The sequence below is a fragment of the Lipotes vexillifer genome, unplaced genomic scaffold (assembly GCF_000442215.2).
Source record: "Lipotes vexillifer unplaced genomic scaffold, Lipotes_vexillifer_v1.1 scaffold1466, whole genome shotgun sequence".
Classification (NCBI taxonomy): domain Eukaryota; kingdom Metazoa; phylum Chordata; class Mammalia; order Artiodactyla; family Lipotidae; genus Lipotes; species Lipotes vexillifer.
This window is the reverse complement of record NW_006796989.1, coordinates 241,880-256,618: the sequence shown is the minus strand read 5'-3', so window position 1 is coordinate 256,618 and position 14,739 is coordinate 241,880. Positions and strand designations below refer to the sequence as shown.

Here is a 14,739-nt window from a genome sequence, read left to right as displayed (position 1 = left end):
AAAATTCCTATTCAGGTGTTTCAAAATTTGTAACTGCTTTTTAGCTGAGGTTAATTGAAAAATATGTAATAACTTTGTACCTTTTTATATAAATAATTTGTATCTTCAGCTGTCCCTTTATTTAGTTAATTTTTTTTTTCAACTTAGACCTTGTGTGGACAGTAATGACCTCACGTTTCCGATTGCCTGCTGGCAGAACCTACAATGTACGAGCATCAGAGTTGGCCCGAGATAGACTGCATACAGAGGTGGTTTGCAACATCCTTCTTCTGGATAACACTGTACAGGCTTTCAAAGTTAATGTAAGTATTTTATGTCTTTTTTAATTTTAATAATCTGGTTATAAATCTGAATTTAGATTAAATTTTAAAACTAAAATTGTTTAATCATAGTACAGTTTGAAAAGCCTTCTTCGAAGAGGAAAGTCTTGTTAGTTTGGTTTTTGTAACTATCAAATACACATTCTAATTCAAGGTCTTTTAAGGGGTTGACAAACCAGCAGCACATTATTAGTGGAGCAGGTCAATAGTATGTAGGTGGTTTTTATAAATGTTCTTGAGGGTGTGGGAAAGGAATCTTGTTCTCATAAATAATTTATACATTCCCATTGTGATCTTATTCTACTGTCTGTGAAGAAAATTTTTGCTAAACAAAGATAAATAGCAGCCCTGATCTTATCTGAGCCTTATCTGAAACATTTATTCAACAAATGTTTGTTCATCCTACCTGTGTCCAGCTTTATTTGCTCAACATTGTGAGTTTCACCTGTGTGGTGTGTTAGCAGTAGTTGGTTCATTTTCATTGCTGTGTAGTACTCTCTTGTATGAGTACACCACAGTTTACTTATCCATTTATTTATCTCCATTTATTTGTCCAGTTTATCGTTTGTGTATATTTGGATCATTTCCACCCTGGGCTCTTATCAGTAATGTTGCTGTGAACATGTCTTGATATATGCAAAGGCATTTCTCTTTTTTATTTAGATGATTTCACACCTACAGAAAGGGGAGAGACTAGTGTCATGAATACCCACCTACCCTTTTCCTAGATTGACCTGTTGTTAACATTTTGCTCATTTCCTTTATCTTTCTTTTTTTCTATGTTTTCTGACCCTTCTGAAAGTAGGTGGTACACTTCACCTGTGTTTCAGCAGCCTCAGGATCTCATAAATTACAGCTATATCATTATCACACACCAAAATTTAATATTATGAAAATAATAGTATCTAACATATAGTCCATATTGAAACTGGAATTCCTCATTCCTCATTTCCACATCTCCAGGATAACACCTTCATTTGTTTCCTGCTGTGTTACACAGGTATTTCTAGACTTTGAAATCTTGAAGTAATATAAAATATTGATCTTCTGAAATCCTGCCTTTTGTGACAACATGGATGGACCTTGGCATCATGCTAAGTGAAATAAGTCAGACAAATACAGTATGATTTCACTCATATGTGGAATCTAGAAAAGCTGAACTCAGAATGGTGGTTGGCAGGGGCCGAGGGATGGGGGAAATGGGGAGATGTTGGTCAAAGGGGACAAACTTCCAGTTACAAGATGAATAAGTTCTGGGAGCTAATGTAGAGCATGGTGACTAATGGCAACAGTACTGTGTTCTATACTTGAAAGTTGCTAAGAGGATAAATCTTAAATGTTCTCACCACACATTATGTTTATGCTGTATTTCCCATCTAACATAATTTTCCTATTGGGCACTTAAGTTGATGATAGTATTGTATTTTTCAGTGTGGAAATCAATGTGCTGTTTAATTACTTTTATAGGAAGACATATATTTAGCATATTTATTTTATTTTTGTTTATATTTAGATCTTTTTATATATTATATTGATATATTTATTGATTTTTTAAAAGATTTATTATTTATTTAATTTATTTTTGACTGCGTCGGGTCTTAGTTGCTGGCACACGGGATCTTTGTTGAGGCATGTGGGATCTTTTTTTTTTTTTTTTTTTGGCTCCGGACACGCAGGCCCAGCGGCCATGGCTCACGGGCCCAGCCGCTCCGCGGCATGTGGGATCCTCCCGGACCGGGGCACGAACCTGTGTCCCCTGCATCGGCAGGCGGACTCTCAACCACTGTGCCACCAGGGAAGCCCCCATGTGGGATCTTTTATTGCGGCGCACGAGCTTCTCTCTAGTTGTGGCATGAGGGTTTTCTCTTCTCTAGTTGTGGCCCACGTGCCTCTGTAGTTATGGTGTGCAGGTTCCAGAGTGCCTGGGCTCTGTAGTTTGTGGCATGCGGGCTCTCCAGTTGAGGTGCGAGAGCTTAGTAGTTGAGGTGCACAGGCTTAGTTGCCCTGTGGCATGTGGGATCTTAGTTCCCCGACCAGGGATCGAACCTGTGTCCCCTGCATTGTAAGTATGTCTATTCCTCTGAGTGTCAGGGCTGGAATCATTCAGAGTGTCTGAGTTGCTTTGCACTTTTATTACAGATGCTGATTATTTTAATCTACATGAATGCTTCCCTGGTTATGTAGCTTACAGCCTGTGCAGTGGTTGATGATAGGCTGCAAACTAGTAGGGGAGCTTGAACCTCTGCTAGTTATTCTCTCATTTATTTAAGTCTCAGAAATCCCCACTGTTGGCAGCTGCTAGGCTCACCGGCATCTCTGTTCACCAGGAAGGAGAACCACTTAGTTTCCTTTGGAGACTACCGGCGGATGATTTGTAACGTCTTAGCTGTTGCAGGCGTTGCTTTCCCTAAAATATTTCTGTACCACAGATCAAATATTCATTGTTGCCAAAGCCTGCTTTTTTTCCATCTGGTGTTTATCTCATCAAAGTTTTTCCTTTATATTTTCCTGAGAGAAAATGTGGTACTAAAGGAGTTGATACAACTTCATGAGTTTTTTTCTCTTTCTCTTTCTCTGTTGTGGGCATAGGAGTGAGGTAAGCCCATAAGTGTTGCTTCAAGTTCTGTTTACACAGCCATTCGTTTTACTGTAGCCAGACTATGGAATTGTCTCCCTCATGCCCTAAATTCATCATCAATTCACCAAAAACTTGTTTCCATTAATATTTTTAAATGTATAGTATCTGTACTACATGGATTGATTTCACCAACCTATGAGGATTTTTTGCCTAAATTTTGTTTTTATTTTTACTTTGGTACACCTGTATAGCAGTAGGCTGTGTGATAAGGAAGAGTTCTGTTCCAATTATTAGGACTGCATAAGAAATTACCCCCAAACTTAGTGGCGTATTTATTATCCTCAGGGATTCTGTGAGTCACAGATCCAACAGGGATGATTTTTTTTTAAATTTTTTAATTTTTTTGCGGTACACAGGCTTCTCACTGCTGTGGCCTCTCCCGTTATGGAGCACAGGCTCCAGACGCGCAGGCTGTGGCTCACGGGCCTAGTTGCTCCGCGGCATGTGGTATCTTCCCAGACCAGGGCTCGAACCCGTGTCCCCTGCATTAGCAGGCAGATTCTCAACCACTGCGCCACCAGGGAAGCCCCTATATATTTATTTTATATGTGAATGTATTTGTATAAAATTGACATATATAGTTATATTTGGAAAAACTGAAATAATATTCAAAATGTATGATCATTTATTCAGCACATGTGATTCAGTGCACAGTTCTGAGGCACTTCATAGGTAGCAGTATTTAAAGACAAAACTAAACTTGTGCAGTGAGGATTTTTGTTTGTTTACTTTCATTTTTGTCCACATTGCATTTTCCTTCAGTTTTCTTTTTGTTCTTTGTAATGTATCTCTTATGTACTAAATAAAGACTAACTGATAACTTTTTTTTATTGAAGTACAATTGATTTATAATATTGTGTTGTTTCTGGTATACAGCATAGTGATTCTGTGAGTCTGTTTCTGTTTTGCATATACATTCATTTGTATTATTTTTTAGATTGCACAGATGAGTGATACCATATAGCATTTGTCTTTCTCTGACTTACTTCACTGAGTATGATAATCCCTAGGTCCATCCACGTTGCTGCAAATGGCATTACTTCATTCTTTTTTATGGCTGAGTAGTATTCCATTGTATATATGTACCACATCCTCTTTATCCATTCATCTGTTGATGGGCACTTGGGTGGCTTCTTTGTCTTGGCTGTTGTAAATAGTGCTGCTATGAACACTGGGGTGCATGTATCTTTTCGAATTAATGTTTTTGTTTTTTCCAGATATATACCGAGGGGTGGAATTGTTGGATCATATGGCAATTCTATTTTTAGTATTTTAAGGGATCTCACCAATTTACATTCCCACCAGCAGTATATGAGGGTTCCTTTTTCTCACACCCTCTACCATATTTGTTATTTGTAGGCTTTTTGATGATGGCCGTTCTGACAGTTGTGAGGTGATACCTCATTGTGGTTTTGATTTGCGTTTCTCTGATAATTAGTGGTATTGAGCATCTTTTCATGTGCCAATTTAGTCATGTGTATGTCTTCTTTGGAAAAAATGTCTATTCAAGTCTTCTGCCCATTTTTTGATTGGATTGTTTGTTTTGTGATATTGAGTTAAAAGAGCTGTTTGTATATTTTGGATATTAACCCCTTTTCAGTTGTATCATTTGCAAATAGTTTTTCCCATTCCATAAGTTTTTTTGTTTTGTTTTGTTGATAGTTTCCTTTGCTGTGCAAAAGCTTTTAAGTTTAATTAGATCCTATTTGTTTATTTTTGCTTTTATTTCTTTTGCCATGGGAGACTGAGCTAAGAAAATATTGCTACAATTTACGTCAACGAATGTTTTGCCTACGTCCTCTTCTGGAAATTTTATGGTGTCGTGTCTGGTATTTAGGTCTTTAAAGTGTTTTGAGTCTATTTTTGTGTGTGGTGTGAGGAAATGTTCTAAATTTATTGTTTTATGTGTAGCTGTCCAGCTCCCAGCACCACTCACTGGGGCAGCACCAGACAGTTGAAGAGACTATCTTTCTCCATTGTATTATGTTCTTGCCTCCTTTGCTGTAGATTAGTTGACTCTAGGTACATGGGCTTGTTTCTAGGCTCTCTAACGGCTGATTTTTTAAAATACCAGTACTTCAGTTGTTAGTGAAAGATGCAGTAAATCATAGATTTTTTCCTGTTGAAATACAATGAAATTCAATTAATAATATTGTAGTTATGTTATAGCTTGGGTTGATGAATATTTAGTTGGCTGAACCTCACCTTGTTTCATCTGGTAGACTACTTGTTAACCAAATCTGTAGTACAAACTGGATTATAGAGTTGGGGTTAGCAGGTGGCTGCAGATTGAAATGGGAGGCAAAAGGAGTATAAGGATGATGGATTTACCTAAACGAAACTTACTTGGAATCATTTTACAGTCATATTTGTAAAGGAGGATAGGGTTTGGGGGATTTTTTCCTAGTTATTGTTCCACTGTCTTTATTTTTCACATGAGAAGATAATTTTAGAGTCATCAGGTTACTTGCCAGGTTGGTAGCAGGGCCAGTAATGTGTGTGTGTGTGTGTGTGCGTGAGGTGTGTTTGGACCTGTTGTTTTCAACACCTAACCATTTTATTAAGTATTATTTCTAGCCCTACTTACATTTGATTGCGTGTTTTTTGGCCACACTGCGTAGCACACGGGATCTTAGTTCCCTGACCAGGGATCAAACCTGTGCCCCCTGCAGTGGAAGTGTGGGGTCTTAACCACTGGACCACCAGGGAAGTCCCTAAATTTGATTTCTTAACTCCTTTAAAAATACTATCATTTACACATCATCCAGATTCCCTAAGAAATTTTTTGTTTTTACATTTATTGGTGTATTCATGTACACAATTTAAAATAATTGTTCTGTAAAGTGTCACAACAAAAACTTACAGAACCCTAAACCTACCCTGTTGCCCCTTAGAAGTAACTGCATTTGACACGTTTAGTTTTTCTCTCATATTTATTACCATGGTTCTAAGAAACATCTTACAGTATGTCTGGTTTTGTCTGGTTTGTTTTTTGTTGTTTGTATTATGTATTGACTTTGGAGGATGAGACTTTACTTCTCCTTCCCCTCCATACACACATACTTCCTCTCTATCATCCTTTCAATAAACAAAGTAGTTATATAGTAATATTTGGTTAGTTCAGAATGTCTTTTCCCTAGAGGGAAATCCTTCAGTCATCTGCCTGGAGCTTGTGGAGCCCTGACTGGGACTTCTTAGAGCTGAGGGAGAGAAGGGGACTAGGGAGGTCTCAGCTCTTCCGTAGGTAGACTTCCATTTATCATGTGGATTTCCCCTGTTTTCAGCTCAGTGAAAATTAATCAGCTGTACCTGATGTCTCTGAGTCCAGATTATCACTGGCTCATTTTCTTCAGAGAGTGACTCTCTAGTTCTTGCATGATTGGCAGAGGGACGGGGAGTGAGAGCTTGTCATGAAGAGCAGTCTCAGACTCGCTCTGAGTGCTGCCCTCAGCATCGTCGTGGATCTTAAGCACACATTTGTGCCTAGTCTGCCTCGTTTATTAACCTTGAAGTCTCTCAGATTGATTTGCAACATATACTCTGAAGGAGAACTTGCTATTTACGAAGATGTTTTGAGGAAAATCAGATGTTCAAATGGAAGTGGACAGACTTAGTGCAAAAAGATGTGATAATTGGCCAATTGTCGTAGTGTTTGAAAATTCCAGGATTGTAGTATGTGATAGGTTATTAAATCTTTTCTCTGTTTTGAATTTTTTCCCCTAAACTATATCATGTTAAGCACAAGAAAAGTATCAATGAGATTTATAATTGTGCACAAAGTTACCATATTTCTTGGTTTATTCTTTGATTGTTTTTGTTTTTATCAGGCATGTATAGTTCTTAGGTCTTAATATATTTGTCATGCATAAGTCTTTACTGATAAAGACATTTACTTCTATTGAAAGAATTTCCTAGGCAGTTATCCAGTGATGAATTTATAGGTTTTTATTTTGAAGATTTACTGGTCCTGTGATTATACGCAAGTTGCTCTACCTTACTGTATTGCAGATTCATTTGTTAGGAAAGAACACCTGTCTTGCATAGGATGTTTAGAATTAAATGAGAGTATTTTGAAGTGTTGTTTATGTGTCTGACTCACATTACACATTTAGAAAGGTTGATTCTTCTTTGCTTTATTGCTTGTGATCCAGTCGACCTATTCTCTAGTTCCAGAAATGTTTTCTTGGAAGAATATTATTATTAAAATTTCACAAAACAGCAGTCTCCTAATTGCTTTTTGTGTATATATGATATTCTTATCTGTGTACTGTTGTACATGTACAGTTTCCAAAACCCAGTTTGTTTCTGGCATGTTGATTAAAAATACATGTACATGGGAATTCCCTGGTTGTCCAGTGGTTAGGACTGTGCTATCACTGCCCAGGGCCCGGGCTCAATCCCTGGTCAGGGAACTAGGATCCTGCAAGCTGCACAGCATGGCCAAAAAAAAAATAAAAATAAATAAGAATAAAAATACATGTACATGGAAATTGTAAAAATGCAAGTTTATTCTTAAAGTGTAAAGAGGAGGGACTTCACTGGCGGTCCAGTGGTTAAGACTTTGCCTTCTAATGCAGGGGCTGCAGGTTCGATCCCTGGTTGGGGAACTAAGATCCCACGTGCCTCGTGGTCAAAAAATCCAAAACATAAAACAGAAGCAATATTGTAACATGTTCAATAAAGACTTTAAAAATGGTCCATGTCAAAAAAAACTTAAAAAAAAAAAAGTAAAGAGGAAACAGTTGTCAAATATTACAATTTTGAAGACTTCCCTGGTAGCGCAGTAGTTGAGAATCCGCCTGCCAATGCAGGGAACACGGGTTCGAGCCCTGGTCTGGGAAGATCCCACATGCCGCGGAGCAACTAAGCCCGTGCACCACAACTGCTGAGCCTGCTCTCTAGAGCCCGCGTGCCACAACTTTTGAGCCTGCGTGCCACAACTGCTGAAGCCTGTGCACCTAGAACCCAGGCTCTGCAACAAGAGAAGCCACTGCAATGAGAAGCCTGCGCACCGCAACGAAGAGTAACCCCTGCTTGCCGCAACTAGAGAAAACCCGCTGCCCGCAGCAACGAAGACCCAATGCAGCCAAAAGTAAATAAGTAAATAAATAAATTTTAAAATATATTACATTTTTGAGAATTAGGTATATTTTATCTTGGCACTAGTACAGTAAATTAAGTTGTCATTGTTCATGTACTTTATTTAATGACAACAATTATTTAGTGCCTCATATATTATGAGAAAAAGTTTCAGAAAATAGCTGTAAGCCATTAAAATTTTGATAAATATATGTTGGATTCTATTTAGAAAGATTCTGTAGCCTAGTGTCCCCTACTCTAGAAATTATGTATAGTTTTTTTGTTTATTATAATATGTATAATGCATTATACACTGTGGTGCACAGATCTTTACTGTACAACTCAATGAATGTTTTTGTATGTATATATCTGTGGAACTACCACCAGGTTAAGGTATTGAATACTTCACTCACCAAGAAAGATTCCCTTGTGCTCTCTAAGTATTTCTTACTCCATTTTATCTCCTTTATTAGCTTTTCTTGATTAACCTTTTAATGTCATACTTTTAGTGATTACCTTAGAAATTGCAAAATGTGTCATGACTTACAAAAGTCTGCCTTTATTTAGTACAGTTGACTGTTGAACATAACAGGTTTGAAATGTGTGGTTCCACTTATACGTGGATATTTTTCAATGAATACATACTTCAGTGAATACATACATATTTTCCAGTGAATACATACACAACCCACATTTGGTTGAAACTGCAGATGTGGAACTGTGGATATGTAGGCTGACCACAAAGTTACACACATATTTTCAACTGCGTGGAGGGTCAGCACCCCCTAACCCCCAGGTTGTTGAAGGGTCAGCTGTACTTCTACCATGTTCCCCCCCAAATGCAAAATCCTTAAAGCAGTTTAAATCCATTTACCTGCCTCCTACTTTTTTGCTATTGTTCTTATGTATTTTTGCCATCCTCCTCATATTTTATAAACCCTACAAGACATTGCTATTATTGCTTTAAATAGTTAAGTCTATTATATTTCCCTTTATATTTAAACTTTTTGCAGCTCATTTCTTATATATCCATGCTTCCATCTAGAATCCTTCCCCTTCATCCGAAAGAACCTCTTTTATTATTTTCTGAAATAGAGACTGTTAATACAGTCATTCAACTTTTTGTTTGTCTGAAAATGTATTTACTTACTCCTTATTTTGGAGGATATTTTTGCTGGGTATAGAATTCTACATTGATAGTTTTTTTTCTTTGTAGTTTAAAGATGTTGTTTCATTGACTTTTTCTTGAGGAGCCATCCTGAGAACTCATTTTTCATTCTTAATGTTCTTGAGCAGGACAAGAGATATGTCCTTTCTTCCTCTGTTTTTGAGTTTTTTCTCTATTTTTGACTCTAGTGTCTCATCTGTAATATACCTAGATATGGTTTTGTGTTTATCTTGCTTGTGTGTTTGTGTGTGTTTGTGTGTTTATCTTGCTTGGTATTCACTGAGCTTCTTAAATCTGTAGGTTGGTGTCTTATACAATTTGAAAACTTCTTGTCCTTTACAGATTTAAATATTGCTTCTGGCCCATTTTTTCTTCTCTCCTTATGGACTCCATTACATCTGTTAGACTGACTACATCCCACATCTAACATATGTTCTATTTTGTTGTTTATAATTTCTCTGTGTTTTGAGTAGCTATTAACTTGTTTTTGAGTCTGCTAATTCTTTTCTTTTGCTGTTAAACCATCCGACAAATTCCTCTGTTTCATATATTATATTCTGCAGTTCTAGAATGTCAGTATGATCATTTTTATAGATTATAATTCTGTTTTGAAGTATTTTATATTTTAAGCCACTTTCTCTGTTCTCCCTCTATTGTCTTTAATATGTAATCATAATTACTTTGAAGCCCTCACAGACCAAGACCAATATGTAGATCCCTTATAAGTCTGTGTATTTTTGTGGACTGCTTTGTCTCTTGATTATTAATCACTTTCCCTGCTTCATGTACCTACTAATTTAGCCTCGTATGATTGATATTGTGAGCATAATGTAGAGCAGCAGATAGCAAACTGACCCATGGGCCAAATCCAGCCTGGTGGCTATTATTGTGTGGCCCATGAAGCTGAGAATGGATTTTACATTTTTACAGGTTTTTGGTTTTGTTGTTGTTTTTTTTTGTTTTGTTTTGTTTTTTTTGCGATATGTGGGCCTCTCACTGTCGTGGCCTTTCCCGTTGCCAGACGCGCAAGCTCAGCGGCCATGGCTCACGGGCCCAGCCGCCCCGCGGCATGTGGGATCCTCCCGGACCGGGGCACGAACCCGTATCCCCTGCATCGGCAGGCGGACTCTCAACCACTGCGCCCCCAGGGAGGCCCTTTTTTTTTTTTTTTTAAAGAAGATGTTGGGGGTAGGAGTTTATTAATTAATTTATTTATTTTGCTGTGTTGGGTCTTCGTTTCTGTGCGAGGGCTTTCTCTAGTTGTGGCAAGTGGGGGCCACTCTTCATCGTGCTGTGCGGGCCTCTCACTATCGTGGCCTCTCTTGTTGCGGAGCACAGGCTCCAGATGTGCAGGCTCAGTAGTTGTGGCTCACGGGCCTAGTTGCTCCATGGCGTGTGGGATCTTCCCAGACCAGGGCTTGAACCTGTGTCCCCTGCATTAGCAGGCAGACTCTCAACCACTGTGCCACCAGGGAAGCCCGGTTTTGTTGTTTTTTAAGAGAATGTGCAACAGAGACTATTTATGGCCTTCAAAACCTAAACGTATTTACCTGCTGGTACTTTATGGAAAAGGTTTGCTGACCCCTATTCAACCCCTAGTGTAGAAGCTCTGGACCGTTATCTTCCTCTAAATAGCATTGAATTTTATTCTGGCAGCCAGTTAAATTGCTAATGGACCACTTTGATCCTGTGGAGACTTAGTTTTAGTTGTTGTTAAATAAGATAAATCTGTTTTAGCTTTGTTCTCATTCCTAGGGCATGGGTTGTCTAGGGTCTCAACTAAATGCTTGGGTTATTCATCACGGTCTCTCTCCTCTCAGCCTGAACTCCGTTTCTTCGTTTCTTCGGAACCCTGCAGCCTCTGCAGTCTTTGTTTAGCTAACAGCCTCCCTACAGCCATTCTCTGCTAGGCCTCTAGGAGTTTGGCCCTGTGCATGCACAGCCTAGGAGGCAGACGAGAGCCGGGGAGTTTTATGTAGATTTCTGTAGCTTCTTCTCTTTGACTCTTTCCTCTGTAATAACCTGCCCCCGCCCCCAACCCAACTTACCTTAGCAACCCCAAACAGTAATTTTTGTTTTCTCATCCTAGCAAGATAGCCACTCTGCTTGGGCTCCATTTCTCTACACCATGATTTGGAAAATGCCCTTAAGGAGAGAGCCAGCATGAATGTGGTATTTGATTAATCTGGCTCTATTCTCTCAAGGATCATAGTGCTGTGTTGGGTATTGTCTAATGCCTGCAAATAGTTCATTTTCTCTCTCTCTCTTTTTATATTTGGTCCAGCTTTTGTAGATGTTTATAGCAGGAGGGTATACTAACACTAGCTACTCCATCATGACAAGACCAAAAATTCTGATTGTTTTGAAATGGGAATATATTACATAATAGTGGATTTTGATTTGAGAACATTTAACATATTACTTGCTCTGTTCCTTGATCCACTGTTCAGTTGAGCCAAATAGAAGGACTCAGATCTCAGTGAAAAATGGTAAATATATGTGTCTTATAAAATCAGATTAGTCTAAGATATTATTGATTTGGTGAAGGGGATAAAATGGCACTTACTTTCCAAAGAATGAGGCCCTAACAAGGTAGGCCAATGTCTTGTTCTTTTAGAAGACTTCAACTCAGGAGTCATCTGCCACATTTGAGATGCACCTTAACCCTAGGTGAGCTGGGCTCAGCTATTATCAGAGGAACTTTCTTTGGCTGATCAATTCTTAATAATTATTTAACAGTTTTGTGTTGTTTACATATCCAGCATCTTTAAAACAATTTATAAATATTTTAACCCACAGTTTATCTCTTAACTGCCATATTCACAATGTGCATGGAATAAAGGGCTGGTATGCAGTACCTTCTGGCTTATTTCATATTCTTTGAGGGAACAATCATTTAAGTTTTTTTGCCATCATATAGGGTATTTATATTGTACTACATGTAAGGGCTGTCTGTATAAGGCCACTGGTTCCCAAGATTAATTTGATGAAACTAGGTGGTTAGCTGGGGGCCTACTTTCTCTCTCTTGTTGTGTGTGTCTCTTTTGAAGTTGAATAGTATGCCCTTCTCAGATAGATGTGATCTGTTCTTTGGAAAAGGATGCATGACATAGCTCTGTTTCCCTGCTAGAACTAGCAAACAAGCTTTCAGTATTCATTGGAGTGGTGTTGGTGACCACAGAAAGAGATAGAGGGTTTTTTTTTTAAAATTTTATTTATTTTTGGCTGTGTTGGGTCTTTGTTGCTGCGCACAGGCTTTCTCTAGTTGTGGCGAGAGGGGGCTGCTCTTTGTTGCAGTGCATGGGCTTCTTATTGTGGTGGCTTCTCGTTGTGGAGCACGGGCTCTAGGTGCGTGGGCTTCAGTAGTTGCAGCACGTGGGCTCAGTAGTTGTGGCTCGTGGGCCCTACAGCGAGGCTTAGTAGTTGTGGTGCATGGGCTTAGTTGCTCTGTGGCATGTGGGATCTTCCTGGACCAGGGCTCGAACCTGTGTCCCCTGCATTGGCAGGCGGATTCTTAACCGCTGCGCCACCAGGGAAGTCCCCAGAGATAGAGTTTTTGTCACATAAGTAAGCTACACGACTCACTCTCTGATGCCCCACTGCCTGTGATACCTGTGATAGACCCTCCCCTGGGTGATTCTCTGTTCTGAATGCCCCGTGGACCCAAGAATCCCCCAGAGGAAGCCCAGTGTGACCCTCTGCCAAGAGGCTGATGTTGGTGCTTGTGGTTGGATTCTGCTGAGCACAATACTGTAGAAAGGAAATTGCTTTTCGGCTTTGTACCCATTTAGAATGTTATTCATAACTCAAGTTAGGTAGTTAAGTATCTATATATTAGAAATTTGTTTTTTTGTTAAAGGTAGCATCTGTTTAGCCTTATTTGAGTCTTTGCCTTTATTTAACATTTTTAATAAAAAAGACTAGAAATAATTGTGCTTCCAAAAGTTTAAAATAAAACAACCCTGGACTTGCATATACACACATGCATTGCCTGTACACATACAGCAAAATTTATCACTTTCAAAAACCTTTATCTTGAAACTCTTTTCTCCTCCTGTTTGGGAATTCAGTACAGTAATATGTCTTCCTTTTCAATATTTTTCCTAGTAACTGGTTTTATGACTCTAATTTTTTCATTCACCTTTTGAATTCTACACTATTTTTAATGTAACTGTTTAGTTTCCACAAAGAAAAGCAACAGCTGTGATATATGAGGAATTAGTAATACTGTTAGGACGAACATTTTTCTGAATGTGCACACATTTCCTTTTGATGCTTCCTTTGATTTGTTTATAATAAACTTCAGAGTGTCTAGTTTTTGCTGTTTCTTTTGCAGTTATTTAACTTTTTTCCCACGTTAAGGAAATCTGGAGGAGATAGGCCCTTAATTACATTGACTAGGTACTTAAGTTTAGTACTAGGTTAATTTACAATTTTGGATTCACTATATATATTTTTGATATCACTTAACTTTGAATAACTGTGAGGTAACTTTTATTTTCCTTCATCAAGAATAACTTGGGTGGGAACTGTGGTAGTTCTACAAAGAACAACATACTACATAGAACTGGTCCTGGATTCCAGGTAATTGGACTATCACAGGCAGATCATTTAAGCATATAGTGATGTCAAAATTAAGACCCTAAGCACTCTGATTTGTTACAGGAAGCACCATGGGATAGTGTGGTGTGATGAAAAGTGCACAGGCCTTGGAGTCCCAAAGGCTAGAGTTACGTCCTAGAGATACTAAATGCTTGCTCTGTGGCACTGTTCCACTCACTTGACCTTTAATATAATTTCCTTGAATATGAAGTAGAAACAATATCTATGATGCCTAGGATTATCGGGACTAAATGAATGTATATCAAGCACCCAATAAGGATTCCCGTAGGAGCTCTAGAGATGTGACACCTCCTCACCCTTCTCCTCTGTCTCCTTTCCTCCTTCCCTAGTTGCCCAGAGTTAGCCAAGGCACAGCTCGGAGGCCAGTGTCCCCGAGACTGCCCGCACTTGTGACAGCAGCTGCAAGCTTGGGAGTGTCTTAAAACCACTCTGAGTTTCAGTAGTTTGTTAGGAGGACTCAACAGATCTCATTGAAAGCTGTAACACTGGAGGAGCAATCCTGCAGCTTTGGCCAAAGAAGCACCGCGGGGCAGAGGCCGGAGGAGTTTGAATGGAGGCTCCCTGTGGAGCCGTGGGTGCCGTTGCGTCCTCCTTGTCACTACGTATGGCAGTTACACCAGAGCTTTTCCAGCCAGCGAAGCTCCCGCAAGCCTTTTGTGTCCAAACTTTTTACTGGTACGCAGCCAGATACTTCTTGCGTGACTTACTCAATCTGTAGCCTCTTGCAGAGGTCAGGCTAATACCCTTAGTCTCCAGTTCCTCTGAAGTCAGAAGTGATGCGATGTGGTCCAAAGCCCCCATCATAAACCACATTGCTAGACTGTCCAGTGACCACAGACCCCAGGCAAAGAGCCCTATCAGGTAGGGCATTCCAGGGGCCTAGAGACCACCTCCCAGTAGCCAAGGACAAA

At 39.1% G+C, this 14,739-nt stretch overlaps 1 protein-coding gene across 1 annotated transcript in view; it reads left to right on the top strand.

Annotated features, from left to right (window-relative positions):
- The first annotated feature begins 147 nt into the window (after positions 1–147).
- The window catches only part of PTPN4 (protein tyrosine phosphatase non-receptor type 4), a 143,848-nt gene continuing 129,256 nt past the window's right edge, over positions 148–14,739 (top strand). The window contains exon 1 of the mRNA XM_007469135.1: positions 148–302. Coding sequence (XP_007469197.1) covers positions 165–302 — 138 coding nt within the window. The 5' untranslated portion in view covers positions 148–164. The remainder of the gene's footprint in view (positions 303–14,739) is intronic.